This window comes from Accipiter gentilis, chromosome 24 (assembly GCF_929443795.1).
Source record: "Accipiter gentilis chromosome 24, bAccGen1.1, whole genome shotgun sequence".
Classification (NCBI taxonomy): domain Eukaryota; kingdom Metazoa; phylum Chordata; class Aves; order Accipitriformes; family Accipitridae; genus Astur; species Astur gentilis.
In genome coordinates, this window is record NC_064903.1 from 1,640,338 (window position 1) to 1,660,753 (window position 20,416).

General features: G+C 50.9%; 2 protein-coding genes across 6 annotated transcripts in view; one reads left to right on the forward strand and one right to left on the reverse strand.

The window, feature by feature from the left end:
- LOC126050082 (DNA-directed RNA polymerases I and III subunit RPAC2-like) overlaps positions 1-20,416 on the reverse strand; it is a 34,122-nt gene that overhangs the window by 6,035 nt on the left and 7,671 nt on the right. The window contains exon 5 of one of the 2 annotated variants that reach the window (XM_049827487.1): positions 19,968-20,165. The exons of the other annotated variant lie outside the window; for it this stretch is intronic. Within the exon in view, the coding sequence (XP_049683444.1) occupies positions 20,118-20,165 (48 nt within the window). The 3' untranslated portion in view covers positions 19,968-20,117. Of the gene's footprint in view, positions 1-19,967; positions 20,166-20,416 lie in introns of those variants that run through there. 2 annotated transcript variants of the gene reach the window in all.
- LOC126050081 (endothelin receptor type B-like) lies at positions 840-20,051 on the forward strand. 4 transcript variants are annotated; one of them, XR_007509392.1, is made up of 9 exons: positions 840-1,195; positions 5,813-6,340; positions 9,536-9,648; positions 10,143-10,347; positions 11,045-11,194; positions 11,970-12,103; positions 12,755-12,863; positions 13,769-16,888; positions 18,131-20,051. XR_007509392.1 is itself a non-coding variant. In XM_049827483.1 (8 exons), the coding sequence occupies exons 1-8, from the start codon at positions 1,187-1,189 to the stop codon at positions 13,916-13,918; spliced, it is 1,398 nt and encodes a 465-aa protein (XP_049683440.1). In that variant the 5' UTR covers positions 840-1,186; the 3' UTR covers positions 13,919-20,051. The 4 variants fall into 4 exon arrangements, 2 of the variants coding, with proteins under 2 accessions (XP_049683440.1, XP_049683441.1); XR_007509393.1 differs by having other exon boundaries at positions 13,769-16,046; XM_049827483.1 differs by having other exon boundaries at positions 13,769-20,051.

Consider the following 20,416-nt stretch of genomic DNA (forward strand, 5'->3'; position numbering starts at 1 on the left):
GGGTTCACAGCATGGTGAGGAAAGAAACTTTCCTCTCCAAGCAGATGAGCCAAGGGGGTTGGGAGAGGCTTTGTCCACAGGGAGAGAGACAGGCCGGGCAGCAGCACAAATCACCTACAGGTTCATATGGATCGGAGAAAGACAGGAGGAGTCTCATGAAAGCACTGCTCGTGATCTTCTGTTCAAAGGCAGGTGGAGAGCGAGTTTTTGAGCCAGGACCACGTCCGGAGGCCAGACTGGATGCGTGCCTGCGGGGGGAGGCTGGCATGGCCCTAGAGCAGCACGGGCTGCTCGGCCATGGAGTGTTCTGCCCTGCATCTTGAGCAATCGGACGCTGCTCTTCAGGCAGTTCAGGATGCTCAGAAACCACAGCAAAATAAAAACAGAGCTGGCGTGTGAGAAGGCACCAGTGCAACTTCTTGTAGATGGGAGCATGGTCCGAAACCTGCTCCCAGCCTGCTTCACCTAGACCAGGGCTCGGGGAGGCCGTGTTAAAGGGAAAAGTGAGGCTTGTCCTTCCCCAGCACCTCCGTAAGGACTTCTTATACTCTGTCCTCTCTGCTGGAAGGGAAGCCGCAGGTCCCCTCTGCCTTGCTTGCAGTACTCATCTTGCTCCTGACCGTTTCCTCCAAAGCTCCAGGTGGAGCAGGTGGTTTTACACACCCTGTGAGGGGAGGCTTTGATGTCTCTTCTCCCCGAAGGCGGCCAGGGCTGCAGCTTCCTTCACCAAAGCACAGCCACAGGGCTCCTCCGAGCCCATCACTACAACATGCCGAGCAGGCACGTTGCTCTGCGGTCGGCAGCCTTCCCCCAGCTCCCTCCCTCCCCCTCGAGGTTTATTTGTTTATTATTTTCATCTCCTTCGCAGAGCTGTCCTACGTTTCTCCTGCTTCACCCTCCTCCTACATCCCTGTCCCGCACTTCGCCTATTGGCTGCAGGGGCTGTGCTCAGGGGGAGCCCTGCAATTTTCTATATAACCAACTGCTCCGTTCAGAGAGATCTCAGCAAGTCACGAGAGGGAAGAACCGTTCCCCTGAGCACAAGCCCACAAACAAAAGCAAACCCCAGGATCTACAACGCTGCAGTTCTCCCGGGACCTGCAGGACATGCCCAGCTGCCCGTGCAGTGGGAAGGAGCCGTGAGAGGGAAAGAAAGTGATCCCGGGAGCATCTGAAGTTTGTGGTCATGAGGAAGGTAACTTAACTCCAATGAAAAGCTTTGCTGTTCCCTGCGCTAATTTGCAAACAAAATTATTTCTTGCTTTGGGGTGAGTTTTTGCACGTTTTTCAGATCCCCCCACTGGTCCCTGCTCCGGGGGAGGCGTTGAAGGGACCACGGTGCCTGAGCAAGGTCTAACAGGTTGGCAGGGAGAGGGTGCACGAGAAGAAATCCAGCACACCTCTGGGGGAAGGTCCTTCTGCTTATGGACCAGGTTGGGTTCAGGTCAGGGAAACAGCCAGGGATGTGGTGATATCACCTGCCTTTCTCCCTCCTTTCCCCCCAGCCATGGCATTTTTTCTGCAAGTGACGTTAATCCGCAGAGAAGGTCTGTTGTGTGTTTGGCGAGGTTAGTCTGGCAGGGGAGCACAAGCAGAGCTGCTCTTGAAGGCAGCCTGCCCTGCTGCAGGCAGGACAGCAGGCAGTGGGCTGGGGGGGGAGAGGCTGCCTTGAGATGAGGATGCTGCCTGGGATGTGGTGGGCTCTCCTGGGCTCCCAGGCAAGAGGAGTCCCAAGCCCTCCAGCCCCACGCATGACACCTTTCAGACAGGAGCGGGCTGTGCAGGGTTACGGCAATGGTTTTCAGTCTTGCCTCCTCTCTGGGAATCATTCTCTGACATCCCTGTCATGACTTCAATGGTTTCAGCTGCGACTCGGACTCAGCACAGCGTGAAGGGCATTTCCACTTCCACGTGTCTAAGCTATTTGCTAACAGAAGAGCCCCAGCCAGGCAGGTGGGATGGCGATGGCCCCTTTGGGCACCGAGTCACTTCCCCAGATGATCAGCAACATGAGCAAAGCTCAGAGGATTCTGGGCCAAGTGATGCTGGCTTTGGCTTCACATCTGCTGGGCACTGAACAAGCTTGATGCTCCTGTGCCTCAGTTTCCCCCACAATTGAGAAAGGGTTATGCTTTCAAGCACTCTGAGATGTGAGAGGCAGCATGGAGGGCAAGAAGTAAATGGGCTGTTGAAGAGGAGAAAACAATGCTTCTCTTTTTTTTTAAATTGCTGGATTTTAAGGCAAGATGGAAAAAAAGTGCTTTTTTTCTTCAGCGCTTTGCAGCTGCGCTGTGGAGGGGACAGGCAGGATCCAGTGAGCCGTGTCCTGTGATACTTACTCACATGAGCTCTTCTGCCAAATGCCCAGGGGCTGAACGGCCACACCAGGCTCTGCAGTCCTGCACTGGGGAGAGCAGATAAGAGCAGCCTGCTGCTGCAGAGGGCACAGAACACAACTTTCCAGGGATGCTCTGATACCTCTCTGTCAGCTGCTAACTCAAAGAGCTACCGTCTTTTTCCAAGCCCACAGACAGCCCTTAGTGGCAGACACTTGTCTGTGCCATCCCAAACTGCTCCGCGTGAGCTGCCCAGACCCTCAAGGATCCCAGGCAGGAATCTGGAGCTGGGTCTGCCCTCTCCTGTGAGCTGCAATCCTGAGGGCATAGCTGGGATGAGAGGAGAGCATTGGTTGGGGCACCCACCCAGGAGACAGCTGCCCCTGGTGTAGGCTGCGGCAGGACAGAGAGCTGAGCACCTTAGCAAGGGTGCAGGCTAAAGTCCCTGCACCAAGTTGGAGCAGGGATTTGCACCCAGGTCTCTAATGAGTCAGGTTTGGGCTCCTTCAGGTTGTTTATCCATTCTCTCCCTTCCTTTCTTCCCCCCCTTCCCAACGTAGCTGGATGCCCAGCACTTGAGCAGGAGTCACAGCTGAGAATAACATCCAAACAGGTCAGAGCAAAGTCCACCCTGGTCATCTTTCTCCAGGACAGCAGTTGGAGCAGATGCTTAGGTAAATATCAGGAAGAAGATGGTGTTGAAGAAGTTTCTCTGGTCACAGGGTCCCAGATTTGGCAATTAGCTGATGAGGGATGTGCTGAGACCAGGGTGGGTACCAGGACTTTCATAGCCACCGAGGACCAAGATTGTTCCAGCAAGCAGGTGGGAACATTCCTCTCTAGACAGTGACTGGTGACAACTTTGTGCATCCTCAGCTTTGACCAATGCATCTCCAAAGGGTCTTTTGCAGAAGAAGGCTTCTCCTTGTCTAGGCTCCTCAATAACCAGCTATTCTGGTGCATAGCTTAGTCCCTTCCCATAATATTTTAGACTAGATATCCAAGGTGACAAGCTGGCATCCCACCATCCCCACCTTAGAAAACTAGCTCTGCCCATGTGGGAAGGACAGTATGGCTGAGGGTTTCCCCAGTTTTCAGATCACATACACCTGCAAGTATCCCTCAGTGATGGGATACCCACGGACCTCTGAGAGCAGGGTGCTTACAGGCCAGATACGGGTTGTTTCCCAACCATCATATGGAGAGTCTTCTCTAAATGCTCTTTAAGTCATTGAAAACTGCTCTTTTTTTTCAGCCAGAGGCAGGCAGATAACTTCATAGTGCCTGTTTTGGCTCACACCGATGCGGCTTATCTGCAAGATAAGTTTGCAAAGCTGTTTGAGTCTGCACAGATAAAAGGCATAGAGAACGCACAAGATTGCTAAGCACCAGGCATGAATATTTTAGCAGATAGAAGCATGCTTATAATGAGCTGAAAAGAAAAGCGATGGGATCTTTAACTTTCCTGTGGTGAAACCATATCTAAAGTGCTGTTATAAGGATTCAAACTAGAAAAGAAACATCTTTAAAACATGGTTGTTTTAACAGAACTGAAAACTTAACTCTCTAGTTCATGAGGTCTAAACTGTGATTGAAGGGATTTGGTTATTTTATTGCCTATATTTGACATGGAACTGGGAATAAATTTTAGGCTTCCTCCTAACACTGTTTGTTTACAGTTTAAAGTACTAAGGACCTGCCCAAAGGACATAAGAAGGTCAGGAAGGACTAAGCCTGATTTAGATTTTCTGGCAAGAGCAGTAGGGTGAAACTGAGAAAAGGGTAGGTCTGGCTAGGCTGGTTTGTTGGGAAAGAGTCCAACTTCATGCTGATTATGCTTGGAGTCTTCCAAATAAGCAGAAAGGCACAGGCATTTCTACAAAGCCTGGCCTGAGTGCATGACACATGAAGAATGCACAGCTGTATCTAGAGAAGCTCTGGCTGTACCTGGCAGGACTCGTGGTTGGCTTGGCTATGCCTTCCCAGAGTGGGAACAGCATGTTCCCATCATATAAGCATTGCCGGTCCTGGGGTCCCCCCTGTCCTGGGCAGGGGGAACTGTGTTACAACCCGGGATTGCATTGGCTGAATGGTCTTGGGGAGTGGATCCCTGGGGTATAGCTGGTTTGGGCTCAGATCCCAACTCTGCCTGGTGGAGTCAGAGTGGAGACTGAAGTCCCATCTCTAATCCCAGCCAGGCATCCCGATCCCTGCCTAACTGGCTCCTCTGGAGCAGAGCACAGCCCAGGGAAGCCCAAAAAGACAACTGTTTCTAGTCTAGGCACAGCAATTTTTCCTCCCTTCAATGCTGTGAACTTCCATAGTTTGAGAAACATGTTCTTCACCCACTCTAACCAGGAGACCCAAGATCTGTCCCTGTCTGTGGCACAGACAGTGCTGGGGCACAGACTGGCAGGGCGCTGACATCTTCCACTCCCCCTCTGGGCTCACATCCCACTCGTGGCCAAACCTGATCATCCAGAAGCCCCTTTCACAAATTCACATCATGCCAAGATGGTGCTACAGCCGTCCTCAGCTTTCGCATGTGGTTGTGGAACAGCAGCTTAGCTAGTCCTGCCTGAAAGCATTGTCTGAGATTTGCAAAGCAGAACCCACTCTGGTGTTATTTATTAGTAGTGCTTCAGCCTTGGCGAGCTTGAGAGACCTTTTACTGTGCTCAGCAGTCAACACTGCAAACAGTACGGGGAGATTTATATCCCTGAGTATTGAGTTGAATGGGCACGGTGGATTTGGAAAGGAAGTGGTTCAATTAATGACGATAAGGATGGGGAAGGAGGGGCTGTACTGCTTGCACATAAATTGGAATCAGATGTCAGGTATCAATACGGCATTTCTGGAAAAACCCTTGTAGTATTTTCCCATCATGGTTCCCAGCAAGGCTGCGCTGAGTCTTTTCACTTTGCGCTGCAAGATGGCGTATAGCAGCCCATGGAATCTGCTGAAGAGCGGGATGTTAGTGCAGCTCCAGTTTTCCCATGGCACAAACTGGAAGAAAAGGTCTGCTTGTCCTGTGGACCCCGAGACGGGGTTTGCAGAATCGCCCAGATGTGCAGGCGTCAACAGGGCAGGTGCCCCAAAACTGCCACTTCAAACAGTCAGGAACTAAATGAGAAGTGTGGGGTGGGTATAAAAGAAAAGTCAGATTTGCCATGTGAGCAGCAATACCAAGTTCAGAAGGTGCAATAGCTGATTCAACACACCTATTTGAGAAAAGGCAGGTGCCTTCATTTGCTGAAATACCGTCTAAGAGGCATAAGAGACTGTCTGATTTCCTTTTAGTTTGTTTTCTTGAACAGGCATGATTAATTTTAGCAGCAAAGACTCCCACCCACAGGGGTCAGCTGCTTTGGCCAGATGGGATCACTGTGATGATGGACTTTCTCCAGCAATTCAGTCTCTTCTTGTTCCTCCTTTGCTAACCAAGTTCTCTCCCTTGTCACCTTCTCCACCTGCAGATCCAACCAAGACCCAAGCAAGGACATCCCACGAGCATTATGAGGACTTCTGCAGCCAGCTTTGCCGTTCAGTCTTCAATGGCGAGAATCCCAGCTCCCACCACCCTAGCCATTTTCCTGACTTGCCTCTTCTCCGGGGCACACAGCCAGACCCCAAGGGCTTTCCAGGAGACCACCGTCCCCTTGGAAGTGCTTAGCCAGGAGCAGGTTTATAGTCTGGACCAGCCAAGCCTGTTCCAGGGTGGCAAGCTGTCAAACCACTCGGAGAGCCTCCCCAGGAGCACCAGCTCCGAGCCACCCTTGCTGCCTGTGTGCGTGAAGCCTGCAGATATCAGACACATCTTCAAGTACATCAACACCATCGTGTCCTGCACCATCTTCATAGTAGGGATCATCGGGAACTCCACGCTCCTGAGGATCATTTACAAGAACAAGTGCATGCGGAATGGGCCAAATGTCCTCATTGCTAGCTTGGCGCTCGGAGACCTTCTCTACATCCTCATTGCTCTGCCCATCAACGTATATAAGGTAGGCTCCATATGGCATGAGTACTGTGGCAGCCTGGCGATTGCAGGGACGGTGTCTGCTCCCACCTGCCTCGGTGCCCTGGGGAATATCTATCCTCTGCTCTTTATTGCAGGCTCCTTTTTTGCAAGGGAGAGGGGAAGGGTGTTTCTGCTCTCGAAAGGATGAGGAAAACAAACAGACAAAAAGCTCAGAGTACATTCCTGGGAAAGTAGAGGTGTTGTCAGTTACAGCTGTGTTATGCACACACACACACAAGCACACAACCTTCCATATCTTTTAAATCTCAGCTAAAATCACAAGAAAAGAATCGCTTGCAGTCTCCTGACATTACAACCCAATGTTTATTTCAGCTGAGCAAAAAATTATTGTTCTTGTGCACTGGGGACGCTTCTCCCGGCACAGTTCAGTTAATCAGCCTCAAGCAAGTAACTTTTTTATTCTAGCTAAACGTGAAGACTCGTGCAGCAAGAAGGAAGAGGGCTGTATTATAAAACAGGGACTTCTTTCAGAGACACTTTCCCCCTAAACTAGACAGAAGAGGCACAACAAATAATCAGGGGAACCTGAACTCTGCATGGTGCACTGCAGCAGAGAGGGCAGGGCAGATGCGGGCAGTAGACCTGAGGCCCCAGTTAAGAGCAGAAGGTGTGTTAGGACATCTGTGAGATGTGTCTGGGCTATTGCAGCTCTTTCTCGCCCACTGCTTGAGACACGTTTTGGTGGGCTGGAGCCAGAGCCTTCTCTGAAGGGTTGGAAGGGATGCTGTGGGGCGAAGGACTTGGAGCTCGGCCAGATTTGTTTGCCAAAGGGAAGCTTTAGCCTGAAAAGTGGAAACTGAATGCCAGAGGGGTCCTGGATCAAGCAGGCTGGGTGGCAGGGGGAAAAGGCAGAGAAATTCAAAGTAGGAAGAAGGTGCATATAATTTGATAGTGAGAATGACCAGATGTGGCTGGAAGATGGTCTCAAATCACTGTGAATAGATACCCTTCAAGTGAAAATAGATTGAAAACTATAAAGGGGTTTTAGCTCAAAACAAACAGGTTCTCCATGAGCCGGATGATCCCCGCTGTTACGAGAACACGGATCCATGCAGAAGGTTTCACTCATGCAAAAAAACAGAGTAGCTTGGGGCGAGCAGCACTGACCCAGGGGAAGGTTGCCCCCCTCCATCCATGGAGTATGGCCCATCTCCGCTTTCACCCAACCGGCCCCCTTTGCTTTGAATAAGGCACAATTTATTCTGCCTGAGAGGGGAGACACAGTCTGGAGAACGCAGCTGCAACGCCAGCAGCTCTCCCCGGGATCACCTCTACCTTGCACCCCTTGCACAGCCAGAGGTTGTGGAGGCAGCCCAACATGCACGGTCATCGCCAAGCCCCTCAAAAAGTGGAAGAGCAAAGCCCCTCCAATATTTGTCCCCAGTCAAAACCAAGGCAGGGAAGATTTACATTTTAATCCTGCCTTTGCCACATTGATGGGAAATGCACCACCTGGCCAGGGAAAGAGTTTGGGTCGTGCAATGTACATTTAACAAGAGCAGAGTAACAGCAACAGCAAATGTCTGGCAGACCTGCCTCTGTGGGATCCAAATGCTTCTCCACTTTGCAGGATCTGGGCTGCAGAGTCCCTCTGTCACGTTTTTATCACCCGCAATATCGGGGTGTGGGTTGGTTCCAGCCTGGGTTCCCAAAGGAACAAGACTTACACAACGGGACTGTGAGGACGTGGGTCTGAGAGCCCTTCCCTTCAGGATCTGTTTGCCCAATTCTGCCGTCCTGCACAAGTCTGTGTTGTAGGAAGGTCCTATGTATCATAAAGAAGGGGCATGTGGGAGCAGATGGAGGCTGTGGGAATGACCTCACGGAGGAAAGCTGGCAGAGAAACCAGTCACAGGCTCAATACCTAGCTCTGCGTCCTGGTCAGGCAACAACTGGGGTTGCACCGAGCTTTGTGCAGAGTTCATGGCTTAGACCAAAGACCTCATCTACAGGACACGTCCTGTTAACACAGGCTGCTGGCTTGGAGACACACTTGGCTGCCTCTTGGAGCTGCAACTAGCAGAGCTTGCAGCCAACACACAAAGAAAAGTCGAGATACTTTGTCCAGGCTAAGGACAACAGCTTGCGTTGGCGTTGCCTGCCTTGTAACAGGAAAAGTGGGTCGAATCTCCAGGGTTGGGACTCCCTGCTCTGGCCATATCTACACTGACTTTTCCTGACCGATTTTCAGGATTTCCCTTGGCCACCTGAGCAACCCCTCTCCCTTCTGCCCCTCTCTCTTCCAGCCACCTCTTGGAGGAGAAATTGTTGCTTGTTTGAGAAGCCCACACTGACTACGAGCAACCTGGTCCTAAGAGTAGCTCGGCTCCCTCGTGGTGTGTCTCCCTTATGACACAGTAACAGATGAGATAGGTGGACTACCCACGTTTGCAGAGCAAAGGAAAGGGTACGGTTGGTCAGTTGCCTTCACCTGAGACCCTGATTTCCAGGAGAACTTCTGGATCAATTTGTCTTGCTGCTGAGGCCAAACTAAAGAGCTTGCATGGGGGGGGATTGGTTCTGAGTAGGAGTAACCTTAGGATGGGCTCCAGGTGTCATGGGGATATAAGGGTTGTGAACCCAGGCTCACTCTCATCCTCACAAGTGAGCGGCCTGGATTTCTCCTGCCTTTGGGACATCTTGTCCCCATTGATACCCTCTGCTTGCCCCAGCTGAGCTTACGACCACAGTGTATGTGTTCTATAAGGAATCTAAGCGTGGGAGAGGGCCAGAGTATGGTAAGGGCTTAAGACTACATGGCTTTGAAAGCCACCTGAAAGAAGCTGTCCTTGCTGCATTTTGGCTATTTCAGGGCACGACACGCATTTTCCCTCTGAAAGCAACCCAAAGCCCATTGTGGCATTTAGGATTCAGGTCCATCCAAAACCAACCACAGTGCAGATTCAGAACCTGGTGTCTGGATCCTTCCATCTAGGTGACAACTCATCTCACAACAAGCCCTTTGGGGAACGAGTGGTTCCCAGTACAACACAAAATACCGGAGGGCACACACTGCGTAATCCCAGCAGAGGTAACCTCAGAGTGCTTTCAGCTGTTCTTTGTGGGCTTCTCACACCTTGTGGGTAACCAGCTGCTATTACGGGAAGCCGGACATGCTTTCCCGAAGCAGCCTGTTAACCCTGCGGTTCTTCCCCAGCTCTTGGCAAAGGACTGGCCCTTTGGTGTGCAGGTGTGCAAGCTGGTCCCCTTCATCCAGAAGGCCTCAGTGGGCATCACGGTCCTCAGCCTTTGTGCTCTCAGCATCGACAGGTAAGAAACAACTTCTACAGCTGCACTGCCCAGCCTGACCCATATTTGACTACAGCATGTCCCTGCACTGTAACCAAAAGGCACACTGCAGGGCGGCTTGGTCCCAGGCCAAATTCAGAGACGGAAGGAGGGTGCTGTCACGTAGAACTGAAATCCAACAGGATCTGACTCCAGTGACAGGGTTTAAATCCTGCTGGAAAAGGTTGAGGGGAGGATTGTGATGTGCTGGAACAACTGCTGGGGTGGTGGGGAAGGGTGGCACCTCCCCAATGGCAAGTAGACGTTGGTCAAGGATAGCTACCATCACATTCATCCGTTGAGCCCCTGTTTCTGATCTTTCCCATTCCACTGAAGGGGAAGGTTCGGGGTGGAGGAGGAAAGCGTATGGGAAAGGGCCTTTGGGGACAACTCTAATCTGCACCTTCTTGGCCCCTTCCCGACAGTTGCTTTTCTCACTCGAATCTGCTCTTGTTGCATTCCCCCATGTTGGGCAGGTACCGAGCAGTGGCATCCTGGAGTCGGATCCAAGGGATAGGAATCCCCATGTGGAAGGCAGTGGAAGTGATGCTGATCTGGGCAGTGGCCATTGTGCTTGCAGTCCCTGAAGCTATAGCCTTTGACATGGTGGAGCTCAGCTACTGGGAACAACACATGTGGGTGTGCATGCTCGCCTCCGAACAGAAATCCAGCTTCATGATGGTACGTGCTCTGTCCCACCCCAGCTGCAGTGCAAGGGAGAGGGAGACATGGGCAACGAGGGCATCCTCCCTCCTTGATTAGATGCTTCTGTAGATGGGTGCTTCTAGCCATCGGGGTGAACGCAGGGAGAGCAGTATCAAGCAAAACACAGAATAGCTGGCATTGTAGTGACATGGGGCAGACTTGCCTTGAACGTGGTGCCAGAAAACAGGGAGCTGGTCCTCAAGCTGTGTCATGTCTTCACCATCCACATCAGAAGGTCATGAAACATCTTGAGAAGCTTCAGAACTTGCTACACTGTCCCAGCAGGCCAAAGAGCATCCCCACAACCAGTCTGCGTGGGTAACCTTTATCACAGGGTCAGCTAAGGGTGAGCAAGGGAATGAAGACCCTTACAAAGCATCAGAACTTATCCCACGGTGTCTACCAAATAAGCTCCTTGCAACTGTTTCTTGCACAAGAGTTCTAAACTGGACTGGCAGCCAGATGTAAACCAGCCTTTACTTCTTTAGGTTAAACGTGCACCAGCCTTGGGGGAAGATAATCCCATGGGCGCTTAGCACAGGGGCTCTCACACTTTCACACATCAGACGTGTCTGACTCAGGCCAGCATCGGAGTCAGGGACTGGGTCAGTTCATGCCCCAGTTACCTGCCCTCCCTTCCCCAGTTTCCAGTTGCTCTTTCTTTTGCATGCAGTTCTATCGCGATGTGAAGGACTGGTGGCTTTTCGGCTTCTATTTCTGCCTCCCCTTGGTATGCACTGGCATCTTCTACACCCTCATGTCATGCGAGATGTTGAGCAAGAGAAATGGCATGAGAATTGCTCTGAATGACCACATGAAACGGGTAAGAAAACCAGGAAGGCAGAAAGTCTGGTATTTCCCAAACAGGAGGGAGTACTGTTGAAGGGGAGAACAAGTGCCTGTCCCTGTAAAGGACACGTATGAGCTGACATAGCCTCACAGTGGTCAACGGATATTGGCACACTGATGCAGATGCATGGATTGAACCAGGGAGATGGGTCTCCAGCTCTACAATCTCCAGTCTCAGGGATAACCCAAACCACTAGCCTTATGGCCATGGACCAGCCTGATTTTCAGTTACTTGTGGTCATTTATCTCTGGCTGTGCTGTGTCGTGCCAGCCCAGATCACAGCAAACCAGACCAAACGCTGGATGTGGCATATCACAGACAAGGGGTGCAGGGAAAAGAATGGTTTACTTTCCCCTCCCGCACTTTGCAGAATGATCCCTTGAGGCAGACCAGCTGGTTGCCACAATAAAATAGTGTGAAGGGTGGATGGACAAGGCCCCCACGTGCCAGGGAGTATCACCCCAGCAAAGTTACCAGGAGCACTGGTGGGAAAGGGCGTGAAGGAGTCTCATCCATATTGTGCTGCTGGTACAATACCCCTTTCTGCGGCCTCAGAGTCCTCCTCATGATGCAGGATTTGGGACCTCCAGGTTGTGCTTTGGACTCAAAAGGGGTGCCCAGCCATCATCAGATTACAGAAATTCCTTGAAGGGCCCTTGCTCAGCGTGGGGAGATGGTGCTTTGCTCCACCGGCTCGCCAATGCTCAGCCAGACCGTCCCTTCTCTCCTGCCCACCTTCTCTTCGCAGCGCCGGGAGGTGGCCAAGACTGTGTTCTGCCTCGTGGTGATTTTTGCACTCTGCTGGCTGCCTCTCCACCTCAGCCGCATCCTCAAAAAGACCATCTACGACCAGACGGACCCCAACAGATGTGAACTGCTCAGGTAGGGCATCGGCAGGAGGGGACCATGCTGGGAGCCCCTGCAGGCACTGGCAGAGGCTCTGCTGGGCTCATTGCAGGCTGGTGGAGTCGCCTTCCAAACAACTGGTTTCAACAGCTCCTTTCTAGATGGCATTGCTCTCCCGATAGGCACAGAGGAAGGGTGTGGGGGACCATAAGAAGAGAAGAAATTAAATTTTGAGGTATATCTATAAATCTATGGGTTAAAGAGGTCTCCTGGGCAGAGAAACATTCCCTGCAGGGCTAAAGGGACTGCAGCACCTCTCAGGGCTGTGTGCGCTTTCTGCCACTTGGCAGGTGCCGGTCTTCCCCTCTCTTCTTTACCTATCGTGCCAAAATCCAGTTCAGGCCAGACACTGCTACTGTGCTTGAGTTTGAGAACATCAGGGTCACCAGGGGAAGTCAGATCTCATGCTTTTGGTTTCCTCAGGAAATGATCCTCGCAAGAAAAAGTATTGTGCAATTGCCCAACTGCAGGAGGGACTGCTTTGTGCTCACCTCTATGGTCTCAGTCACTGGCCTTCCATGGAAGCAGGTTCCCAGGCCAGGCAGTTGGCAGGCATTTTGGAAACCCTTCCTCAGTTCTCCATGAGCTTCCAACACGTCCACCCTCTTCTCTCCCCTCCTGCCTCAGTTTCCTCCTAGTGATGGATTACTTTGGGATCAACATGGCCTCCCTCAACTCCTGCATCAACCCTGTGGCTCTCTACTTCGTCAGCAGGAAATTCAAGAACTGCTTCCAGGTAGGGTTGACCCCTCCAGAGCTCCTGGCTATGGTGACTGTTCCCAGACGCCGGTCCCAGGGGCACAAGCCCCCATGGGCCAGGCACGGTGCAGCCAGAGGCACCTCCACGGCAGCGGACCTCTGTGCTTATGAGACGAAGGGAAAGCTGCAGAGTGGTTTGGCAAACGCACCCAGCAAGCAGCAGCAGAGACAGGTCTGGACCTCGCAGCTCCTGGCTCCAAGACAAATCCCCCGTCAGGGAAAGGCTGGGGCTGCCAGCAGCCCACAGGATTCCCCTCTTTGCTCATATAATGATCATATATCTCTCCTCCCAAATTTTCCCCCTGCTTAGGTGCCTCTCTTCCCAGCTTCAAGTACGCTAGAGCTCTCTGCCCTGCTATGGGGAGACTTTTACCAGTGCGGGACCTAGCACAAGCCAAAAATGTCCTTGTCGTTGTGGATCAGAAGCACCTCCACAAACCATTAGACCAGGGACTGGGACTGCTTTTAAGCCCAAGTTATTTGGAGATAATTTTGGGAAGCAGGGGAGCCCTGAGAAAGGAAGGGAAGGGGATGGGATGGGATGGGATGAGATGGGAGTCACCTCCCAGGTGCTGTGGCAAGAAGAAGAGTTGAGCCCACCTAAGCATTACCTGTATTTTCTGTCCCCCAAGGACAAGAAAACACAACTGCAAAAGGTACCCTAGATTTTGGTATCTTCATTTCCAATCCACACCAGCCCTATCTTGGAAAACCTGCTCCCAGCAGATCTGCAGGACAGCAAGGTTCAGCAGTGCAGGCTGCGATTCCCAGCCTGGCACTGTGCAGGTTGAGTTGCCAACATCAATAAGGGAATATTTCCTCCTCTTTTACCCTGTAGCCCACGCTTGTAACCTCTCCCTCCACCCTCTTGTCTCCTTGCAGTCCTGCCTGTGCTGCTGGTGCCAGAGACCAGCTCTGAGCATCACACCGACAGACGAGAAGGGCTCTGTTGGGAAGTGGAAAGCCAACGGGCAGGAGCTCGGGCTAGACCGGAGCAGCTCCCGCTTGAGTAACAAGTACAGCTCTTCCTAAAGCCATGCCACCCGCGGGGCCGAGAGGAGAAGGCACTGTGCCAAGATGGCAGGACCCCTCCATTTCTCTCGCACAGCCGTCTCCTGGCTGGGCCTGAATTGTTTTTGCCTTCGTGTCGTAACCCGCCTGGAAGGAGCTGCAGCATTTCACGGACCCCTGGGACTAGCTCTGAACACAGCCTCTGAACCGCGCCGATCCCTCCTCTGGTCCGAGATGCCTCTGGAGGAGGGGAAAGGCATTCAGATCCTTATAGGATTTTTTGTTTCCTCACAGGAAAACCAAGTGACTTATGGCCGTTTGTCTCGGGTGGAAACGTGGGGTGGGGAAATGTGTGTGAAAAGGGAAGGAAGGTTGAGATGTGGTCGCTTTGAGATGGATATGGGTTGAGGAGGAGAGGGAGAGGATCACGAGTGACGATTTCCAGCCAAAAAAGCCAAAGAAAAGCTTTGGTAACATCCCTTATCATCTCCCTCTGTTGCTGGGACAGTTTGTCCCTGGGCAGAGAGCCAGGATAAGATCCAGGCACCACGTATGTCTGGTAGACCATCAATGGCATGAAATCTCCTCCTGTTCATGGCAGGGAGAGATGGGCAGCAACTCGGCTTCATTGTGTGACCAACCTGATCTGGGGACCCCTAAAAGCCCCCTTCCCCTTCCCCTTTTCCTGGAAAATCTGCCCCAGGCTCCCCACCCAGGGATGATGTTCACCCCACCTGTGTATGGCACAACGAAGTGATCGTATGTGACTGCATGGCTTAGGGGACCAGATATCCTTGGCAGAAGCTAGTGGCAGCATCCAGCCAAACCATCAGCTCCAGCTTCCCCCTCCCCAGGGACAGGGGAGCTCCTGGCTAGCTGGGCACCGTTGCTAGCCCAAGGGGCCATCCTTCCAGGACAGAGTTTGTAAGCCCAGGAAAGGCAGAGATGGCTCAAATCCACATGGGCCTGGGACCAAGGAACCATCCCTCACCTTCCCCAACCCCCTGCGTAACCTGGAAGTAGCTAATTCTCTGCCTGAGATAGTATGCAAGGGAGAGGATCCAGGAGACTTGCCCTTCCAGAAGATCATCCAGCCTTGATCCGTGGTCTTCAGCAGCTGGAAAGTCCACAGCCTCCTGCAGCCACTGGCTCCAGGGAGGGGGATCACCTGCAAGACCACAGCTCTGAAGGGAAAAAAGGGATGCCCTGCTTTTGATGCCATTAGTTCGTCTTCCCCCTGCCAACACGGCTGAGCTCCAGCAGGGCAGCAGGGCTGGACCCCGGTGTGTCTTGGCCGCAGCACCATGACACCAAGGTTCATGCCATTTGTAAGGGGGACAGAGATGCTCATCCTCATAGTCAAACTAAGGTGGAAAAGGCAACAGGGAAGGTTTGATCTCAGCTGAAAGAGCCGCTGGAGCTAACCGAAATACGGCAAAGAGCTTTCACAAATTTGCTATTTAAAATCATTAATCCCCGAGTGCTTTTCCAGCATGTTTTTCTAAAAAATCATGCTTGCATTTCTTGCCAAAACTTTAAGAAAACCTGTATGAGAAAGTTTTGGTTACCAAGTTTTTGATGACTTTTCTGTTGTTTTTTTCTTCTCTCTTTTACCTCTCTCTATTTCTTTCTTCTTTCCCCTTTTTGTCTTGTCATGGAAAAAAATGGAGAGAGGAAAAAGGGAGAAGAGAAAAGACCTGAAAATAAAGCTAAACATTTTCCAGGTGTTGGGGTTTTTTAGCTTAGCTTTTACTGAAATGCAAATGTTTTACAAACAAATCACATTTCTGAAAGACAAAGGGGTTTCAACGAAAACAGAAAGACTGAGGAATATCTAGACCAGCATGTTTTTTATAAACTTACCTACCCACTAGAGTAGATTTGTCTGTATCAATTTTGCAGCACTGCTGCTGTGCTCTGCCATAGAGCTGGCTGCACTTTGTTGGTGGAAAAATGAAGTCAACGGAGAAAACTGATAAAGACTGAAATGTTCCAGCACAGACATCTTACTAGAATGATATTTTTTAATGACAGTGCTTATAAAAAGAATCTGAATTCTATGTATTTCTGTATTTGTCCACACTTACAGGCAAATGGATTCTGTGACTTCAAATCAACACCTCATACCACTCCAAGGACGTAGCAGTGGGTAAGCCAGTGGCACATCCAGCCTAATGCAATGTCTCACTCACATTCTGCCCTACTCCAAATTGTGGCAAATTCAGTTCCAGACGGCCCGGCTCCTTGGCAGTCTCCTGCCAGGATGACACCAGTCCTCTGCGACGCACCAAGGCCTGCCCTGCCAGGTTGCAAGCAGCCGCTATGGAGTGATTTCCTTCACGTTAACATCTCCACCACTGCATCTCTGTTGGTGCTCCCTAAAATTCAGGCACTCACCCAAGCTCTGGGTCTAACGTGCTCAGGAGGTGCCAGGGCAGCTGCGCAGTGGTGGTGGCTGGAAGGGAGGGTGGGAAGAGACAGATGGGATGTGCTGACCTTTCCATCTGCTGCCACGTGCATCGCCAGGGGTTTTCCACTAATTATAAACCTCTTCACTTCTAGCAAGGGTCTGCTTGTTGGGCCACACCATGGGGAGGCCCATGGAGGTGTCACATCACTTGTCAGGGAAAGAAGTCCCGTAACAGGCAGTATTTAGGATGCTTAGCAGCTAACTGGGATGCTCTGACCCTATGGCTACAGTTTCCCTCCCAGTCACCTGAAACAGCTCATGCTTTGGTCATGGGTTGAGCCAACATCTTTCTCTCGGGGTCCTCATTGCATTGCACAGGCCTGGAGTGTAGCCCTGGCTCGTAGGGACCCCACTGTCAGAGTCACATAGGTGAGAAACACTGTGTAAGCAGGGAGTGACTTGCTTGCTGGGGGCTGAATTGGGTCAGTGTCCTTATAGCCTGGACATCCTGGAGAAGGCTGACAACGCTAGCAAGCGCAGGATGCCGTGGGTCAGATCTGGAGATCTTTCAGATAAAGCTGGTAAGTCTGGGTCACAGTAGGTAATTTGAGGCCAACAGATGCACGGAGCAGGACCAGCTTCAGCCCCAAATCAGCACCGGAGACAAGCTGAGGATGAGCACGCACACATTCAAGGAACGCGACTTTCTCTGTCCTGTCCACCTCTGCCCTCCTGGCACATATATTGCCCCTTGCTAACCCAGGTGCCACTTTTCAGGTGGTTTGTTCCAACCTGACTCTGAAACACCAGTCACAGGGCTGCCCTAAATTAAAAAGAAATAATGCCAAATGAATGGAGTTGTCAGAAGACAGGATCCCTTAGGCAGAGAGTCAGGTGAAGCAGCTTTCTTTAGAAACAAGATTGTTCCAGACCCAGGAGGGACGTGGACACCAGCTCAGTGTATCGGGACATGGGGGAGGGAGATACTGTTCTCTAGAGGACTGAAATACTTTGGGGACACAGAAGCCAGCTAAAATGTACTCAGTGCCTCAGAGAAGCAGGAAAGAACATCAAGGTCTTCGTGTCCTCCTGGTAAAGGAGCCACAAGCACCAGAAAGGTGAAATAGCAAAGAAAGAAAGAAAGAAGCTTAGGAGTTTAACGCTATAGACCTGTCCCTGGCTGTTGCCGCCCTCCTGGCTGCAAAATAAAGTTGGTCCCAACTGGTAAAAGTCAGCCTTATCATGTTAAAACAAGAGCAAAGCTTGCAGTCATCCAGTTTAGTCCCTGCCACCAGCTGAGCAAGGGTTGTTCTGTCTTTTACTCGCACAATGCATGGGAACTAGCATATTTAAATGCACAGCTCCCATTCATTTCAGTGAAGATTGAAGCATCTTGACAATTTCCCAGTAGTGACCTTTGGTAATGCCATGAGGAGCAGCATCCCAAACACTGAAGAGCCATCATGCTCTCCTAAGGACAGGCAGAACAGCCAGGACCTGCTAATATTCACAAGACAGATACCAATTACAGGCACGCAGGGGAATCCTTTAACCTTACTCTGCTGGGCCCCAAGTGGCTAACATCTCTTTTTATGCTCCAAGAGCAGATTTAATCACTCCTGCATTAGCAGCTACACTCAGATCAACATTTTAGCTTTAAATGGCTCAAATCCAGTCTCAGATCTGCACATTATTAATATTGCAACAAACAGACTGACATAAATTCAACCCAGCTCTGGACATTGCTATCACTCGCTGCACGTCTGTTTAACAGTGACTTTATCCTCCTTTGGTATAACTTTCCCCTTGTGTTTTCCTCCCAGGCACCTTCTATTAAAACCAACATCATAAAGTTTGACCAAGTGTGAGAGAGGAGGGAGAGAACTGAGCTGAGCTATCAGCAGGAAACAGCACCCTTTTAAAGCTCTTCTATGCACTGGCAGCCAAATGGCACTTCCCCATCCCTGGAAGGTCTCCCTTAGGCTACAACCAAGACCTGGACCAGCAAGTTTCAGCTCAAAGGGAAAGTAATGACTATCAGAAAAGGAGTGCACACCCAGCCTGCTTTTAGCTGCTCATGCAAATGAAACATGAAGACAGCTCCCTGCTGCCAGCTCCTATTGCCCCTCACAGCGGAGAGCTATACAGTTACAGGCAAGCACATCCTTCTCTTACTTCCCCAGGCAGAGGAGCTCCAGAAACAGAGTGGTCCTTGCAGCCCAGCCCAGTAAACACACAACTGGCCCATAGCATCCCCTGGGAGTTAGAGGAAGTGACCAGCAGCTCAGTGAGTGACCAGCTGGGTTTCATGACCTTTTAAAAAAGCTGTTCTTCATGACACCTGGGCTGAGATTGAGCCCAGGTGCACTAGTCAGCTCCTGGTTTATTCACCCCCTCGCCTTCTCCCCCTTGCCCTGAGGAAACTGCTTTCCTGCTCTTTCATTTGCTTGGGCAGGTGAATTCTCCAACCAGAAAGTCCCCAGGCCTGTGCTTGCTCCTACGCAGTGGGGTGAAACACTCACCAGCACCCACCAGGCACAGCCCCTCTTCCCCACACGCCCCTGCTGCATCCCAAGCCCTGTGCGAAAGCATGTTTTAACCACCCACAGGTTTCAGCATGAAGAAACCAGGCCAGACAGGATTAGCCAAAAGCAAAGCCAAAGCAACTACCCACTATAGATGTGGGACCATGTTGGCACGGGCAGGATGAATACATTGCAGCAAACTGAGAGGCAAAGGAGCCTTATTATGAAATGTAGGGTTCGGCTAGCTTCTTGACCTAACACCTGCAAACACAAACCCACTGCTGGCCTGTCAGAGAGACCAAGTCTGTCAATTTGTATTTGAAAGAGTGATTTTATAGAGAAAACCTGACATTTTACATCCTCCCTCTTATTCCTCTGTATGTTAATAAAACATGTTGGTGTTTGAAAGAAAAATCTCCGGGTGTTTCTTATTAAGCAGCAGGGGGTCTGCAAAGTCTGCTAAATACTTAATTGAATGTCAGCAGGTTCCTTTGGTAACTGCAGACCTCCACTGAAGAGACAAGCGGTGTCGCCCCTGTGCAGAGCAATCCAGAAAGGTTCACAATCCTATACCCAGCACCGAGCAGAAAAACCCTTGCAATTTCATGCCACATTACACTCAACAAAAGGCTTTCACTTGGCTAGCTGCCAGCAGATTTGAACAAGGGCAGGGTTTCAGTGTTGTGCCCTTTAAACCTGCTCATGAGGAGTGGTCTGGGTTTGCCTTTGTCTGCATTCTTCAGGGGGTTAAAAAAGGCAAGTGGTTTTTTACTCATCTCACCCTCCAAATAAGCAGAGTATCATTTTATAATGATCTGTTTAAAAAGGAAGTCTGGCCGTATCTGTTGAAGCCTACTACAGTGGTGCCAGTAACAGAAAGATTTAAATTCAGAGAGGGTGCTGTCTCTCTAAAAGCTTGATTTTACACAGCACTGAACCCCTTTGCTCCCTCCGGACTCTGGGGCAGGCTAATTCTGTGCACCAGACTACCTGCAAACTCTGTGATCTGAAAATCCCAGGCAGGAAAAGGCAACGACACTTGGAGAAGGAAAGAAGTAAGATGGAAGAGTGAAAGAGCTGCCTTCTAGCTGTCATTTTTCATACTCATGTTGAGCTGAACACAGTGTCACCTCTGTGGCATCAAACTTCATACACTTTATTATTAGACAAAATACAGGTTTGCATCAAAGCAGTCATAAAAAAAAAAAACAAACAAAAATGCTTGACACGGGGAATTCAACACACAGACGTTGCACACATCCATGGGGACTGCCATCCCCAAATACTACTGCATCTCTTCCTCCCTCTGGGCTCTGTATTCCTTCATGCTCCTCTGCAAACAACAGCAAAGGACAAATGTTAACAGCAGATACCTGAGTGACTCATATACCACAGTGCCACCACCCTGGTCTGTACTAAGACTTCTCTGTCTAGTGCCTGGAAATGCTAAGGGACCTGAGAAGCTCTGAGAGAGCTCCAGGTACTTTCAGAAGCGACTGAGCTTTACAGTCACTCCAAGGCAAAGGAAGCCAGGCCATGCCGCAGGTCAGGCAAAGAACATCTGAAAAAACGATCAAGTTTTTC

Bases quoted from the DNA above. Each gene is read 5' to 3' on its own strand.
- LOC126050081 (XM_049827483.1), top strand. The intron at 6,341-9,535 runs GTAGGCTCCATA...GTTCTTCCCCAG, and splicing joins TGCCCATCAACGTATATAAG to CTCTTGGCAAAGGACTGGCC. The intron at 11,195-11,969 runs GTAAGAAAACCA...TTCTCTTCGCAG, and splicing joins TGAATGACCACATGAAACGG to CGCCGGGAGGTGGCCAAGAC.